At 48.0% G+C, this 17,532-nt stretch overlaps 4 protein-coding genes across 4 annotated transcripts; 3 read left to right on the top strand and 1 right to left on the bottom strand.

The window, feature by feature from the left end:
* The first annotated feature begins 1,277 nt into the window (after positions 1-1,277).
* LOC112903485 lies at positions 1,278-4,562 on the top strand. Its single transcript, XM_025972756.1, has 5 exons — positions 1,278-1,587; positions 2,864-3,114; positions 3,705-3,792; positions 4,145-4,211; positions 4,307-4,562. The coding sequence occupies exons 1-5, from the start codon at positions 1,529-1,531 to the stop codon at positions 4,358-4,360; spliced, it is 519 nt and encodes a 172-aa protein (XP_025828541.1). The 5' UTR covers positions 1,278-1,528; the 3' UTR covers positions 4,361-4,562.
* Positions 4,563-4,768: 206 nt separating this feature from the next.
* LOC112903474 (23.6 kDa heat shock protein, mitochondrial-like) lies at positions 4,769-5,868 on the top strand. The gene is made up of 2 exons (XM_025972746.1): positions 4,769-5,259; positions 5,347-5,868. Exons 1-2 carry the CDS (start codon positions 5,010-5,012, stop codon positions 5,730-5,732), a joined length of 636 nt encoding a protein of 211 aa, XP_025828531.1. The 5' UTR covers positions 4,769-5,009; the 3' UTR covers positions 5,733-5,868.
* Positions 5,869-7,959: 2,091 nt separating this feature from the next.
* On the bottom strand, positions 7,960-10,561 carry LOC112878205 (ADP,ATP carrier protein ER-ANT1-like). Its single transcript, XM_025942639.1, has 3 exons — positions 10,136-10,561; positions 8,895-9,263; positions 7,960-8,800 (listed from the first exon to the last, which is right to left on the bottom strand). The coding sequence occupies exons 1-3, from the start codon at positions 10,448-10,450 to the stop codon at positions 8,486-8,488; spliced, it is 999 nt and encodes a 332-aa protein (XP_025798424.1). The 5' UTR covers positions 10,451-10,561; the 3' UTR covers positions 7,960-8,485.
* A 602-nt stretch (positions 10,562-11,163) lies between these two features.
* LOC112885316 (flavonoid O-methyltransferase-like protein Os11g0303600) lies at positions 11,164-12,490 on the top strand. The gene is made up of 3 exons (XM_025950962.1): positions 11,164-11,337; positions 11,604-11,924; positions 12,056-12,490. Exons 1-3 carry the CDS (start codon positions 11,164-11,166, stop codon positions 12,362-12,364), a joined length of 804 nt encoding a protein of 267 aa, XP_025806747.1. The 3' UTR covers positions 12,365-12,490.
* The last annotated feature ends 5,042 nt before the right edge of the window (positions 12,491-17,532 follow it).

Here is a 17,532-nt window from a genome sequence, read left to right as displayed (position 1 = left end):
GCCCAATTGCATGCTGGGCCCAAAAACGACGTCGTGCGTCCGGCGCGCGTTCGTAAATACGGCCCACCACACACGGTAGACCATCGACGACAAAACACAGATTAGGTTAGGTTAGTGCTCGGACCTTGCCGGACCCACGTGGAATCTTGTTCGGTTGACCAACACTGACTAGCTACGATTTCTTCGTTGGGTTTACTAGGAAGAAGGACGACGAGGCTCGGGAAGATCGGAGAGTGCGATCATCAGGTCGAGCTGATATCCAATCCAACAGCGGCAAAAGGAGGCATGCACCAAGCAGGGTGAAGCGAATTGAATACATGCTAGATGCTGGTTCCCGGATATAGTATTTTGAAAGCTCCGTAAATACCTACTCCCTCCGTTCAAAAAAAATACAACATACATTTTCCAAGAAGTCAAATAATTTTAAATTTGATCTAATTTGTATAAAATAAATATTAAAATTATATTATACAATAAGTATCATTAGACAGTCTAATCATGTAATATATTTTCATACTAAATCTATTTGGAGATATAAATGTTAATATTTTTTATATAGATTTGATCAAATTTGAAATTATTTAACTCCTTAAAAAAAGAGTTGCACTTTTTTTTACGGAGGAAGCAGAAAAACTCCAAATCGAGGTGGATTTCGTCTAAATTGTCAACAGCCCTACTACCATGAATACATACATAGGGATGATAAATGATCTAAAAATTTAAAGATCAAACTTAAAAAGAGTTGAACTTATATTTTACATATTTTTAAACTAGGAGTGGTAAAAATACTGAGTTGAATTATAAATGAACATTTGGAGCATGACTCATTACCATCCGTACGCATAAACAACTAAATAGCACTACCAATTTTTGCAGTGAAAACGAATCAGCTAAATAGTCCCTGGGGTTCGGGTAAATTGGGGAGAACGGAGAACAAGAGAATAGATGTGAGAGTACCTGCTCTGTACCCGTTGCGATTGCGAGCACGTAACGGAATTCCTAGCCCAACCACTGCCTCCGCTGCGGCTTGCACGCCAGGGTTTCGGTCTCGCGATTCCCGTCGCGATTAACGCCACGTAATCCCCGATTCCTTGCCCCCCCCCACCAGGCCGAAACGGTCCCACCGGGCCGGGCCCGTCATCCGTGGCAGCCTCCCGGCCGTCGATCCGGCGGTGGACGCGCCCGATCGCCCCCACGTACGGCGTCCAGCCAGGCACGGCCGCAATGATTCCCCCGCGCCCCCCCCCCCCCCCCCCCCCCCCCCTCCCCCCTCCGAAAGCGAGGTGGAGCTGCTGCAGATAAGGAGGGCTGGGAGGCCGCCATTATCGCAGCACGCAGCGTCAAGCTGTGGAAGCGAGCGAGGCGGATTTTTTTTTCTTCTTTCCGGTGAGGTGCGAGGTGAATCCCCCAATCCGCCGGTGGCAGCCAACCAGAGCCCAGGGGGTAGGGTTCCGGGGATCGCGGGCGCGGGCGCGGGCGCGACTGCTGTGGACTGGCCGCCGTCGGCGGCGCGGCAGAGCCGGATGCTATGCTGCTGAGCTGCGGGTCGCTCTCCTCCTGGGTGCGCCGCTTCGTCGCCTGCGTCGGGTACGCCTCCCTCTTCCCTCCTGCCCTCTTCTGAACACACGCGGGATGAGTTGATTGATTGCTGGCTTGTCTGCTTGCTGCTGCTGCTGCTCCGACGCGATTGGCTGTGGGTTGGAGCTATCTGTGCCTACGCGATTGGCTGTACGCTGTAGCCGTGATCAAATTTGTTGCCTCGGTAATCTCTGTTTGGAACGGATAGGTAGCACTTACCAGGCACCGAGATGGCTGCTATTAGTCTTAAAGCCTAGTTAACCCTAGACAGCTCCGGTAGAAGGGACAATAGAATGGCCTCATTACGGTTAGCTGTATGTAATTGATGATGGGGATGATTGATTTGCTATCGTATTCTGCTTGCTTCTACACCGGCCGTTATCTCTGCTAGGATTATTTTCCAGCAATGCTGGTTTATTGCCCTGATACTTTTGCTTTCGTGTTAGGTCTCCCTTAAGCTCCTTTTTCTTTCCTGCTCCCTTAAGTTTGCAATCAGCAGCCTCCAAAAGTAACCAGTACAACAGAAAAGAGAAACTGATTGATGTTTGCCTTCCTGGATCAATACTCTAGTGTACAATTATTTGTGAAACTAGAAAAGGGGAATTCTTACCTACTATTTCTGCACCTAACTGCCCATTTAATTGAGTGGTGCATGTAGATTACTTGTACTTGGTATCTTTTTTGAATTATGGACTTGCAGTTCACTTAATACTGGCTACTGATGACTGAGCAAGCTGGTTACCTGCAATAACAAACTGGCACCTAAAATGCTACTAAAGTATATATTTGTAATTGGTTTCATGCCTAGGGTGTTTAACTCCTTGACGATTTAGTCATTGACCAACTGGATACCATAAACAAATGATTGCTCAAATTGTCTTGATGAAATTGGGCTTAGTATTTTTTAGGTTTTGTAAATGCAAACAGAACTATTTAGATCAATTGTCTATGTAGTCAAATAAGAACAGTTGTTTCCGTATTCTGTACAGACTATGGGGGTTGTTTTTATTTTCTCATTTTGTATTGAAGTTTTTTGTTTGTGCTTGCCTTAAATTGTAAATGCTTAGTGCCTACTGGAAGATGGCCACCACCTCCTAGTAATTTCCGACTGATCGGATATAGCTGGGCCTGGTCCCAAGCTGGTACACAACTTATACTAATCTAGTATTGGGAATCGTCTAACTATGTGTTTTCAGTGTAACCCCTTAATTATTTGTGCATGTTACTTGTATCAAGTACCTGGTACTAATCATTTATTGGCCGATCCTGGTTTGCAACAGAGCAGAGGTTGTTTTGGTTGTGCCCAACCTACTCCAATAATAGCTGTTGATGAGCCTTCAAAAGGATTAAGAATTCAAGGGCGCTCTGTAAAAAGGCGCAATTTGTCTTACGACTTTTGGAGTTCAAGTCCGCACGAAATGGAGAATAGTGCCCTGCAATCCCGACATAGTATGTCTTCAATCAGCACAACAGCACAACCTAATGATCAGCATGCTGCTGGAAGTAGCAGCAACCCAAATGAATTTGTAAATCAAGGTAAAAGAGGTTTCATGTCTGCACTTGCGCAGGAAAATGTGCCTACTGGCTACCAATTTAAGATCTTGATTGTTTGTTCCATACTCCCATGAATTTTCAGACAACATGTTTTAAACAAATATTTGTTTGTAAAAGTTCCATTTATGCTTATTTGGACTGCATTTCAGCATGGTTTGTTTGTGCTCCAAAAAATTTAGCTACTACTTAGGGTCATGGCGATTTTACAAGATGCTGTATGGTGAACATATTTGCAAATTACTATCTATATCATGGCTGTACGCAATAGTTGGTACAACTCGATAACATGCTCCTATAATTGGTAGGTAGTTGCTGGTATCTGCTAGCCATGCTATATAATCTGTTAGTTGAGCCATTTGTAATTATTAAAATATTAAGTCTGTGCCTGGCAATAGGCTTGGTCAACCTCTGACAATCGTCACACAGCCAATTAGTAATTCATTTGATCTTATTATGACTCCTGAATCCAAACCCTAAAGGGCAAGTGTCATTTTTTATGATATAAAGCAACGAGAATCCACCTATGGTTCACTCACTGATATTCCCCCCTCCCCTCATTTGTACAACCATAGGTCTTCTACTATGGCACCAGACTCGACAACAGTGGATTGGAAAACGAAGGCGTATTTCCCAGGGTCAAAGTCAAGAACCAAAAATAAGGTTAGTCGAAATTTCCTTTCTTTTGTTATGGAATGCCAAAGGTCTTAAATTTTCTACGTATTTTGCAGTGGCCAAAATAGTTCCTCGTGTTGTAATTTTAGTTACATGAAATCTACCTTCTTCACTACCTGCATGGAAATGAACCAGTTGTGGTTTCTACCACACTTTTAATTGTTATTTGAAATACCTGAAGTTGTGATATATTATGGTTGCTGATGATATGCTATTTGTATATGAATCTGATTGTTACCTGGCTGGCATTCCAGGAGTTGCAGAATCTTGTCTAATACTTCAAAATTAGGGTAGTTTCTGATTGATGGCTTTTGCACTAATGTCTGCCTGGTGACTGCAGTCGTAATGCCACATATGAGAGCCTGCTTGGAAGCACGAAATCGTTTGCACAACCGATCCCTCTCAGTGTAAGATCTCTTGAAAAGCTACATCCCATCTTCCTTTGACACATGCATCCTTTTTTGAGACAACACATTGACTTGTGCATTGGGCCGTCTGTCAGGAAATGGTCGATTTCCTCGTGATGAGCTGGGAGCAGGAAGGCCTATACGATTAGAGTCCGTTAATGCTGGAAGTGTGTTGTTTGAGTCCACGTTATGAAATCGCTGAAATGTACGCAACTTTAATAGGCTGCCGAAGCTTGTGTGGTGATGAATGTGGATTGTCTTGGAGACATGATGGCATCCCTCTCTTAAGCAAGTGTAAAATATTCTTTCGTTTCTGCTTCTAGTAATTGCGTTCACAGATCATAGCGTTCAGTTTCCGTTGTTCCTTGTTCTTCGATCACATATTGTCTTCTTAAACTTGGCTTAGCGTATAATGTGCGCTTTCAGATGGAAAATCAGAATGTTTGCAGGGAAAAGTAAGCCATGATGTTCACTTGGGCCTCAATAAGAAGAAACAAAGATGCTGGAAACATGAAGGCTGAAGCCCACCACTACCAGTCTCTGGAGGAATTGTGTACCCTCTTTGTGTCAAGTCTGCTTTTGATCGATCCTGGGCGCGCCCAGAAGGTGACAGAAGTGGCCGCTTCCTTCCTTTCCAGACGCCTCTCCGGCCTTCTCAGCATGCGTGTCGCGGCCTCCTCTGGCCGCTTTATAGCACCCCATCGCCACCTGGATCGCCGAGCAGAGTGACCCAGAGTGACGAAGCGATCGAGTGCCCAGCAGCTCGGCAGAAGCAAATCCGTTTGTTCCGGCTGGGACATGGCTCTAGCTCGCCTGTGCCTCAACAGGACCCTCGCCAGCCGCGCGCTGGCGCTGGCGAGGCCAGCGTACGCCGCTGCCCCGGCGGTGGACGTGAGCCTTCACTCCCTCTTCTCGACGTCGTCGGCGGCCGACTCTGACGCCGGAGGCCGGGAGGTCGCCGTGTCGGGTCAGTCCGCCCACGCACGCCGCGGCCGCCGCTGGGCGTGGCGAGACCTCCGCGACTTCACCCCGTTCCGCTTCGTCGACGGTACGACCTGCAAGCACTCTCCCCTCCCGATCTTTGGCAACACACCTGTAGCGTAACCGGCGATTGACGGCGACGGGCACGCTGCAGGGCTCGGGAGCGCGCTATCGCAGGTGGCGGAGACCCTCAGCCGGCCGCTGGAGCGGCTGGCGCCGTCGCGGCTGCTGTCGGGGAAGGTGCGGGAGGACGAGGCGCGGTACCGGCTGCGGTTCGAGGTGCCGGGGCTCGGGAAGGAGGACGTGCGCGTGGCGGTGGAGGACGGCGTTCTGGTGATCGAGGGCGAGAAGCGGGAGCACGGCGAGGATGGCGACGACGGCGAGTGGTGGTCGGCGAGCGGGTACCACGCCAGCCTGCTGCTCCCGGACGACGCGCGCGCCGAGGGGATCACCGCGGAGGTGAAGGACGGCGTGCTCTACGTCACCGTGCCGCGCACCGGGGAGCGCAAGCGGAACGTCACCGAGGTGAAGGTCCAGTAGCCAGAAGTGGCGTCGTGTGGAAAGAAAAAGAAGATCGTTTTATCAGTTGGGGCAAAAATATCAGTGAAGGATCCAAAGGTGGTTTTAGTGCTTTATCATGTAAAACATTGCGATGAACACTTGTTCCCCCGATTTACCATGTGGCTGTCTGACCACAGTCACGCTCACACTTAATAATGTTTTGATAATTTCAAATGACTCAGCTTTCCAGATTATATAGCATAGCTAACAGATAGCAGCAACTAACAACAATTTATAGGAGCATGTTATGGAGTTGCAACTACTGCGTATAGCCATGCCAAACAATAATTCGCAAACATGTTCATCATACAACATCTGTATAATTGCAATGACACTTGGTAGAAGCTGAATTTTCTGAAGCACAAACACACCATACTAACATACAGTCTAAATGAGCATGAACAGAATTTCAACAAAACTAATTGGTTTAACATTGACTGAAACTTCATGGTTTATGCCTTTATGGTAAAAACAACCAAACACTGTAAATTAGCATACCAGAAAATGAATTAGGCACCTTCTGTAGGGCGTGTGCAGACTTGAAAACCTTTTACCTTGATCTGCAAGTTCATTTGGGTTGATGCTACTTCCTGCTGCATGGTGATCTTGTGCTGTGCTGTTTGAAGACATTTGGGGGTGCATGGCACACTGTTCTCAATTACAAATAGCACCTTTTTTAGCACCCTTGAATTCTTAAACCTTTTGAAGCTTCATCAAGAGGTACAATTGGAGTAGGCTGGGCACATGGAAAACAACCACTACTCTTTTTGCAAACCAGGGATACATCATGAAGAAATTAATGAAAAGGCTTACATGGAAAACATATATTTAGACTTCGACGATTGCCCTAAGGTGTAAAATAGTTCAAGTTTTGCACCAGCTACACCAGACCAGATGGAACTTACAAGGATGGGATGGCAATCTTCCAGTAGGGCAAATTAAGCAATTACAACCTAAGGCCCTTCGCCTTTCATTCTGCCAGGCAAGTCACTTTTTCACTATGGTTATTCGCACTGCTTTGTGATTCCAAGAGGCATGAGCAGAATAACCTTTAACCGAGGAGAGCTAGAACCCACAAATTGGAAAATACAAACAAACCCCATAGTTTCTGCATAATAATGAAACGACTATTCTTCCCATTTGACAAGATCGACAGATTAATTCAAATAATTCGGTTTGCATTTACAGATTGAAAGGAGCTAGCATATTACTAAGCCTAAATTCATCTGCCTAATCTGAGCAACCATTTATTTATGGCAACATATCAGGTGCAAACCAGGCTGTCCGTGCAAACCCCGTGCAAACCAACTAACAAAAGTCGCAAAAAATTCTCAAAAAAATTATGTATATACTTCATAGACTACTCTACCACTGTATAAAATTTCAATTTCAAATTCATCGTATGTTAAGAGATACTAAAAAGAGAAAATTCTGAGAGATAAATAAAAGAGAAAATTCTTAAAACTTTCTCTTTTTTGTATCTCTTAACATATGATGAATTTGAACTTGAAATTTTATACAGTGGTAAGGAAGGCTATGAAGTATATACATAATTTTTTTGAGAATTTTTTGCGACTTTTGTTAGTTGGTTTGCACGGGTTTGCACGGACAGCCTGGTTTGCACCTGGTATGTTGCCTTTATTTATTGTGCCCAGTTGTTCACCGACTAAATCGTCGAGGAACAGAACTCACTAGGCAGTAGGCATTGAAACTGTTATAAAACACGTCATCAGCGGTTGGATCCTCTCTCTCGCCTCTCACGACAAGCACAAGAACAAAGTAGAATACATAAATATAAGGGACTATTCTTTATTATCTGAACATTGATGATTTACAATGAAATCTTCCCTCGTATATATACTCTGAGTTAAGCCTACGGTTTTGGTAAAAGCCCACAAGCAACCGGAGTAGGAATATGAATTCTTGTCCTCCCTTCCTTCTATACTCAGAGTCCGGTTGTTTTCCAACAGAAACCAACAAATATGAATTGAAATAGCATTTTTATACCCTTACAAGTACTAGCTTCCCAAGGTCATCAGCAGCCAGTATTCTAAAAATAACTGTAAGTCGATAAGACAAGGAGATATCCTACTCTTTATCAAATCACTACATCTACATGCTTTCAATTCAATCGGCAGTTAGTCACAGAAACAAGAGCTAACAATTCTCATTTTCTAGTTTCACAAACAAATATACACAATACTAATCAAGTGGGGCAAAGTGGACAATATGAATATCTGTTCTGTGGTACCGGTTTTTTTGGAGGCCACTGATTGCAAGCTTTACAAAGGAGATGAAAGAATCATGAAACCAAGAGAGTCAGGGCGATAACCAGCATTCCTGGAAAACCACCTAATACTATTCAGTCAGATAATGGCCATTGTACGAATAACCATAATACAATGTAATAGGGCCACCCTACTGTTGTTTCTATCTGTACAATCTGGTTTTGCTAGGGTTGACTGGTTTTTGAGACTAAACCATTTTGGAGCTTGCAAGATTACCAAGATAACATTTCATCAATGGATACAGCATACAGCCAATTGTATAGATATAGATAACCCAATGTACAGCCAATTGTGTTGGAGCAACAAGGAGATTCACTTTGCTGTTTGCCCCTTCCCCCCAAGTTTTGTGAAGTTCTTCATGCCTGGGATTTCTTGCTTGCGCATCCCATTTTAATGATCGAACCTTCGACCATGGATTTGAATATAGTCATATCCATACATGCATCATTTCAATGCCCCTTCCATCTTGCGCTTAAAATTCTGACCATGTCGGCTTGCAAACTGTTGGAGCTGGTCATACCCAGAAAGAACTCCAGCTCCTGCCATTCCTGACAGAATATTTGCTCCAACTCCTCTGAATAATGTGAAGAACCCTTCGGTTAAAACGATCTGTTTTACTGCATGGAAGCCATTCCTGTATTTGAATGGTTGTCCTGAAGTTAACATCATTCTACGACGGACTGTGTCAAATGGATAGGAACAGGCCCCCGAGAAAGTTGTTACTGCCCAGCCCAAGGCAAAGCTGGCAAAGAAATTCCCCTATAATTGCAACCAAAACAAGTTAAGGGTGTCATATATATTTAGCCTGAACCTCCGCTGTGATAGTGAAACTATGTCACAAGGATGGCATTACCTCCAATGGTCCTACTAGAACAAGAGGTTTCATGGTGTCATAGATGCCAAAATGTAGACCCCGGTACAGGGTGATGCCAACAATAGACACACTGAAACCTCGATATAGTCCAGATACGCCATCAGTTGTAAGTGTCCTCTTGTACACATCCAGCAGTCCCCTGAACTGGCGTTTGTTTCCTCGGGATTCAATTGCATCAGTAGCTAGTCTTGTTCGTGCATAATCTAGATGGTATAGTAGTAATGACGTTGTAGCTCCAGCAGCACTGCCAGAGGCTACATTTCCAGCCAACCACTTCCATTTTCCGTCTTTCTCCCTGTCGCAGCCAAAGAAGCTTTTAAAGTAGCCCCTGAATGCAAAGTTAAAAGCCTGTAGAGTTGAGGTTCCATTTAGATTTTGAAGCTTTCACATGACACAAAAAAGTTCAGATTCATTGCTCAAAGAGTTAAGGTAGGGCTATGTTTGATAATGCAAAACTAAGTACATTTATCACTCTTAGCTATTAGCCTGTTACAAGAAACATCAGTAAAATAGAAGCACAAGTTTCTTTCTTTGGCAGCAACTTATATACTATCTTTACAATACTTATTCTCAGCATGGCTAGAATAAGTGGCTGGAACAATAGCAAGAGTCTGTCATATCATGCAACTGCGTAACCACCATAAGGTCGTAGGTTTGCTCTTTTGATGAAAACTTTATGCCTTTGCAGTATAGTGCATAAAACCATCAAATGTTAAGCCAGGTCCTCCTAATATCATCACTACAAATGATAACCGTGCCTTAAAACTTGGCTTAGTTTAATTCTTTATAAAGATTCATCTATATGATAATACAGATGTAAAGCACTCCTACATACATAGGAACTCCCGGATAACAAATAGAACCCTAACAAATAACAGGTCAGATTACAATCTCAAGCTAGCTGTACTTCCTAGTATAGAGATGTGGACATAACATTATGTGGTGGGTAAGGATGGAGGACACCAGTCAGACAATCCCTTAGAGATGTGGACTTCATTTTATTTTCAGGTGGGAGCGTGAACAATTCAGGCCACACAGAAATGTGTGGGTTCAGGAAATCGGCGGACTTGAAGGCAACCATTTGCACTAAATTGCTAATCTGTGCATATGATTAATTGCTTGTTAATTTTGTGAGAATCTGATCAACAATTCACATCGAACCCATAAACATCATGGCAGGAACACAAGAGAATGCATCGACACGCATCGTGGTGCCGGACCTGGGTGGGGAAGTAGCGGATGACGTTGGCCTGGTTGCCGCGCCAGAGCGCGGCGGCGCCCTCCTCGCGGAGGACGCGGGCGAAGGCGTCGGCGATGCCCCTGTAGGGCCGCGTGAGGGAGCCCCGCCGCAGCATCTCGCCCTGGTTCTGCAGCAGAAGCTTGACGCGCTCCACCGGCGCGGCCCCCGTCTTGGCCACCACGGCGGCCGCGCCGCCCATGGCGAAGTCCGCCACCACACTCGCCGGCGACCTCGCGGACCTCGGCGGCGGCCGCTCCTCCTCTCGCTGGCGCGGCGGTACGGGCGCCGCGCCCATTGGTGTAGATGCACGGTGATTCGGTTGTACTTTTTTTCCTCCTCAATTTTTTTCTTTTTATCTAAATTCTCCCTTTTTGAGTGACGTATGGAAAACCACTTAATCGAGGATAGCTAGAAATTCGAAAACCCCAAAATAAACACGAACCACATAGTTTCTGCAGGAATTGAAACCAGAGGTGTTCTTCCATTTGACAAGATAGATTAATTCGTTTGAATAAATATGCTGGCCTGCAGAGACAAGCATGAATCTGCCAGACTGCCACAGTGGTATGCCATGTGATGGCAATCTCGCCTCGATCAAAACGGGAATACTTCGCCAAACGCGCGCTCCATGTTTTTGTCTCACCACATTTTTCTTATGATCCGGAAGAATCTTGAAATTTTTTTCTTCGCCGCGATATCGGGCTGGAGATCCTACCTATCTCTCTAATGTCATTTTGCATGTTGTCTATCTGCCTGCTGTCGGTGCAGATCAGCAAAAGAGATCAAGGAAAAAAATGGATTATTGGTCAGTTAACTTTGTGTTAGCATCATTGTTCAGTACTGCAGCCAGATATTGTGTTGCCATGTGAAGAATGATGCCATGGGGTCTATAAATACCTTGCCCTCGATCTGATCACCGCAAGACCAGCTCACACTTCCTCTCAGCAAGCTCAGCTCCTCGATCAGTTCAGACATAGCATGGCTCAAAACCATTCCGTGCCGCCCATGATGGCTCCCACCAGCAGCGCTGAGCTCCTGCAAGCTCAGGCAGAGCTCTGGAGCCACGCCTTCGCCTACCTCAAATCCATGGCGCTGCACAGCGTGATCAAGCTTGGGATCCCTACCGCCATCCATCGCTGCGGCGGGACTGCCTCCCTGTCCGAGCTGCATGCGCACCTCCCGGTCCCCGCAAGCAAACTGCCATGCCTCTCTCCTCATGAAGCTGCTGGTCACCTCGGGAGTTTTCAAAGAGAGCGAGGCAGGCGTGTACTCTCTCACCCCGGTGTCGCGCCTCCTCGTGGAGGACGATGCCGAGGGCGGGCGGGCATGCCTGTCGCCGTTCGCGATCCTAGCCACCTCACCGTTCCATCTCCGATCGTCACAGCGCCTGACCGAGTGGATGGAGAATGAGGAGGAGGATGCCGCGGCGGAGACACCGTTCATGATGGCGCACGGAGCGGGGTTCTACGGCTACGCCGGCCGTGACTTGGAGCTTGGTGCGCTGTTCAACGAGGCGATGGGCGCCGACAGCCGCGTCACGGCGGGAATCGTCGTGCGGCGAGGTGTTCGCGGGGCTAGCGTCCCTGGTCGACGTCGGAGGTGGGGATGGCACCATGGCGAAGGCCATTGCGAAGGCCTTCCCGCATGCTAGATGCACGGTGTTGGAGCTTCCCCAACTGGTGGGCACCATGCCGGTTGGTGGCATGGTTGAGTCTGTTGCAGGTGACATGATGGAATTTATCCCTCCGGCTGGTGTTGTCTTACTCAAGGTACGTGTGACTATGATCAAGTAGTGCATAATTATGTTCGTTTCATCAGTCTTTTCAAAGCATGAGGTTATATATAAATATATATGTATTTGATTTACTTATGTGATTTGCAAGTTATCTTATTATTACAGTTTGTGCTGCGTAACTGGAGCGATGAGGATTGCGTTAGAATCTTGAAACGCGCGAAGGAGGCTATTTCTACCCGAGAACCAAAGGGAAAGGTGGTAATCATAGATACAGTTGCGGGCTCGGCGTCCAGTAAACAAGCATTTGAAGCCCAAGTTTTTATGGATGTATGCATGATGATGCTGACAACGGGGGAAGTGCGAGACGAGGAGAAGTGGCGCGGGTTGTTCCTGCATGCCGGTTTTAGTCGACACAAGATCAGCCCCATCTTGGGATCTCACTCATCGAGCTCTTTCCATAGACGACACATCTAATAAGCTGGGCAGAAGCTAGCAGCGTGGCACAGAATGTCTCTGGCCTATGGTCCTGTTGCACGATCTTATAAAGATCTTACATTTATGTCTTTGATTCTCGGTGAAGCTAAGAACAGGTGTTGCTTCGCTCGTGTTCCATCTGGCTCCAATGCTGGGTCGAGCTCGACGCCTCGACTTGTCCCGTCCTGCGGGCGCGCAGGTCGGAGCAGAGTAGTTTAGGCGTGGGCAGCCGGCCATCTCGAATGTTTCATCGGGATGTTTTCTCTTTTGCGACATATCAATGTCAGCCACGTACTTAAACTCTCGGACTGACAGCAGGCCTTACAATGGATCGGACGTCCGGACGCTAGCAGATCCGTATTTTACTTCCCTGAGATGCTCGCTGGCAAGCAGATTCGATATCTATTCTTGATCATCGTTTTATCTCTGATATCGGGATGGAGATCGTGTGTGTATTCCTCTAATGTAATTTTATGTTCTACACCAAACACTGGTGTCTTTCCTGCAGATATGCGTCTTTCCATGCACAAGTGCAGATAGGTTCTTGTCCGGCTGATTTCAATACAGATTCCCGAAAGATATTATTTAAATAAAAGATAAAATAGCAGTATTGAGCATGGCTAAAAAACATTCTCCCCCTCCCGTGACGCCTACCACCACCAGCTCTGCTGAACTTCTGCAAGCCCATCAGGCCCAGTTTGTGCTGCATAATTGGAGTGATGAGGACTGTGTTAGAATCCTAAAACGGTCGAAGGAAGCTGTATGTTTCTACTCGAGAACCAAACGGAAAGGTGATGAACTGATGATCATAGATGCAGTGGCAGGCTCCAATAGCCACTAAAACCAATTCCAACAGCCAGTTTCATTTTGTTGTTTTTTCCAGTAGCCACACATCATCTACAAATGCATTGAGTTGATGATGATCACCTTCAGTGCATTGTTGTTTGTTGATGATCACCTTTCAAGGCATTCATGTTTTATACACAGCCGGTACCCAGCTCAGACAGAGACGGAATAAAGTTACTCCACTATTTAAATTTTCAAACTCATAAAGTAACTCTGTGGTCTCATCATCTTCCCTTCCTTTCTCTTCCTTATTACCATTCCTGCCGCAACCTCTAGGCATTGCGCAAGCGCCTCTGCCTGCCCCTGCCTGTCCACGCGAGCACCGGAGCACGGCATGTGCCGCCTGAGGTTTGGCCGGCCAAGTGGACGCGCGCGCCAGGAACAGGCGGAGGCCGTTTCATCTGCTGCCGTCCCCGACAATGTGCGAGCGGAATGATCTCCCGGATCTCCCCGTACGCTGGCACAGGCATGGGCTGCCGAGACGGCAGGCCTCACCTGATGCTGCCGCTGCCATGTGATGGTGGCAGATCGCCTGGATCAGAGCGGAGGTTCCGCACGCCGGAGGGGGCCGGAATGCCGGATCTCTCGGCCAGGTGACCGCCGACCACGCCCACCAGGTGCGTCGGCTGGCGTTGGGTCGGCGTGAAGCTGGGATCTTGGCAGGGAGAGAGATCGAGGAGAGGCTGATAGCCCGCGTCCGGTGCTCGGCATTGCTCCCGTCGGTGGGAGAGGATTGTAACCATGGTTCCATTCCGGCCCGGTCCATCCGGAGTCGAAGCCAGCTGGGCCGGTGCTCTCTATACTGCTGGGCCGTCCATGCCCATGCGAAGCACGTACTTCCCATTCCCCCCGGTCCCTTTTTTCCCAGGGGTGACTGTGACCCCCCCCCTCTCTCTCTCTCTCTCTCTCTCTCTCTCTCTCTCTCTCTCTCTCTCTCTCTCTCAACGGCGGTCTAGCAAATTCTGAAACACGTGGAGGACAGCTGCAGAAGTGAGTGACTGACGGAGCGAGCGTTTACCCACCTGCTCCCCACCAGGCCACCACCTCTGGAGATAACGCTCCCTGGCTCGCTCAGTCAGAGCCAGTGCGTCGGTCACTCTCCGAGTGACACCGCGAGCGCGAAGTGTGAACTCCCCCTCCCCGGGTGGTGTCGCACCGGGCAGCGGCAGCGACGGCGACAATTTTCCCAGGCCAGCTCCGGTTCTTTTTTTCCCCACCTCGTCCCATCCCCGCACGAAGAAATCCCCGGCGACCATGTGCGTGCGATCCGCGGTGGCGCGCACCCGCCCGCCTCCGCGTTTGGTGCCCGCCGGCCGCCGGGCGGCGGCTGCCCTCGCGGGAGAGAGACGAGGCGGAATAAAAATCTCAGGATGCGAGAACACGATTAAAGAAACATGCCTCTGGAAACGGAGGGATCGGCGGCCGGGCCTGCTCCCTTTTCCGAGGCCTGACGCCGACGGCGGCGGCGTGGCGGTTCGAACCGCCGGATCGCCGGCCTGCCAGGCTGCCAGAGAGACCGAGGGAGATGAGGCCATGCAGATGCAGGCGCGGACAGCGACGCGGGCGCGGGCGCGTGGACCGCGGCGCGCCGCGTAGGCTGTAGCCCTGCGTGGCCGGGTCGGTCTCCCACGCCGAGCCTCTGACTAGTCGTCGCACGACCGCGACGGGAAGCATCGGCACGTGGCCAGCCCCATGGGCTAAGCTTGCCCGTTCGGCGGCGGGCACGGGGCAGCCGCCGGCCGCACGGCAGGGGCGGCGCCGCCGCGGCCGTCTCGCTCTCCGCTCCGTTCGGCCGTCAGGCAGGCAGGCGCCGCCCGATTTGGGGCTTGCATCGACGGTCGCCATGTGACGGCGGATCGGGTGTGTAACCGACCTTCCGGAACCGGGCACGCGCTTCGCTCGGACCGGTTTCCGGTGGCGATTCCTGCCATGCGGATGCGGGCGCTAGCTGGAAACTTCCTGCCGGTATCTTCCGTCGTCACTTGATTACACAATCAGGTCGTGAAACGAGTGTTTGTTCGGGTGCTGATCATGCATCGACCAACTTGCTTGCTCACAGACAAACCACGCCGGATTAAGAACGGTTATTAGCAGGGTCCAAGCTGAGCAATTTGTCGGGAAGAGTCACAGGTGTACTACTCTGGTATCCCTTCACGGTCAGTGGAGTTAGATTCTGACCACTATTTTTCACGAACAGAAGAGAATACACCAGCAAAAGACAGTGAAAAACCAGTTCCTATAAGAGCTACTTCCGCCATCAAACTTTGTATGCTCCGATCACTACTTTTCCCTAAAATGAAAAGAGAGAAATACTTGTCGCCATCAGTGTGGTTAATAACTCGCACAAAAGCAGAACTAATTATATGTTACCAGTTCTTAAAACTTTACTAAATTAAATAAACAATTGCTAGTGGTACGCAATTAAGACCGCTTTGGTGTCGTCAATGTCAAATGGAGCGGATCGAGCGTATCTCGACTAATCGCTTAACTAAACCGCAGATGATACAGTCGTACCCCCTACCATTGATCCACTTGGTGATTAGACAAACAAATCCCCACCATCAAGTGGGGGGATTAAAGTTAGGCTGCTAGCACGGAGGAGCCTGGCTAGTGGCGGTATTCTATTTAGCACCTGGACTGGCCGGATGGGTGGGAGACGGAGAGGATAGGCGAGAATCGCGAGAGGATCCACGGCTTGGGTGGACGGGCGGGTGCAGCGCATCTGGCCGGGTTGGGGGATTGGGTGGATAGGTGGGTGGGGTAGGCGGGGCGAGAGGGAAAGGCCGGTGGGCCCCGCTCCAGCGCGTGGGGACCGTAGGCTAGGTTCGTTGCACGCGCGGAGGAGCGTGACGAAACGTGCGTGACGCGCTGGGAGGCCAGCGGAGCTTCATGGGGGGTCGGGGGATTTTGTTGCTGGGAGTCGGCGTTTCCCTTGTTCCGAAACGGGAATTTGGTTTCTCCTTCAACCTGTTTTCGTTTTCGCGGTGTTCATAAACGGAGAATCGCTGAGCTTCCACCTTAAAATTAAATTTTATTCTAATAATTAGGATATACTTATATCAAAATTTCGTAAAGTGGTGGGATACCAAATTCTAAACTAAATAGCCTAATTTATTATATAGATTTTAATTTTTTTAAAAATAAGAGGATCCAAACAGTCTCCTAGATATAACTATTTTTTCTTTTAGCAACGTTCTTATATAAATTGGATATTAGTACTCGGAGAGAAAACTGTGCCTAAAAGGTTGGCATGGAAGAGGCATGAGAGTGCTTATTTTCAGGCAAATGGCAGACTATTTTACTCTAAATGTTTCAGTTTGTGATGATTAAAGAACCGTACGCACAGAAGATTCACTCTTTCTCCCGAATTTAGAGCATGAGAGGCTCTATTTATTTTCTGACATAAAATCAGTGCCAGGTCCGTTCAGTAACTCCCTCATTGCTTTATTTTTTGGACTAGTAAAATTAGTACCAGCTCAGCACTAATTTAGCTGTTCGGCCTAGCTCGGCTTGAGCTCGTTTTGCTTAGCCCTATTTCTTCCCGTTTCATGTCCAAGCACTCAAAAATTCATCTCCATTTATCCAAACACTAATTAGTTTATCCATAACATCATATATTTAAAAATAATATTAATTGCCATTATTATTTGCAAAAATATACTTTACCATACAATAATTCTCCCTCAAGCTATTATTAGTTTATCCATAAATCATGTATGTTTGCAAAGGAATATTTAAAAAGACAGTAAGCAACAAAATAATATAATTCTAGTGATCCACTTTCTCCATCAAGCTACGTAATAATTCCAATTTCTCTATCTCCTCTACCAAAAATCCCCTCTCGAGACCCTCATGTTAAGCTACGGTTTCAATATTTTTGCAAGAAAAAATATATATGGAGCCACTTAGTGAAGATATTCTTACACAAGAAAAAATAAAGTAAAATCCATCACTCGTGACATCACCGTGCATGGAAGCACAAGCACATTGGGTGCATCGACCGAGCATAACCTTACCTCGAAAGAAAAAGGAAAGAAAGAAACCCCAATGTCAGTCCCATGATCAACATCAAGCATGCATGTACGCTGCACGGGCACGGGCACGGATGCCTTCTTCCATGGTGTGCATCCAGCCCAAACAACCCCCGACCCTACGCCGTACCCGTCCAGCGCGGAGGTTCAATGCATCCGCCCACCGCGCCGCTGCAACTTGGCGCCACGAGGGGCACGCGACACCGAGGCCCCCGCCACGCGCCCGCCCTGCCCCTTGGGCGCGCCAAGGGCGGCCTCCTCCTTCCTCCCTTCCCCCGATCCCTCCGCCCC

The sequence above is a fragment of the Panicum hallii genome, chromosome 1 (genome assembly GCF_002211085.1).
Source record: "Panicum hallii strain FIL2 chromosome 1, PHallii_v3.1, whole genome shotgun sequence".
In the NCBI taxonomy this organism is placed as follows: domain Eukaryota; kingdom Viridiplantae; phylum Streptophyta; class Magnoliopsida; order Poales; family Poaceae; genus Panicum; species Panicum hallii.
This window is presented reverse-complemented; position numbering and strand designations above follow the sequence as displayed.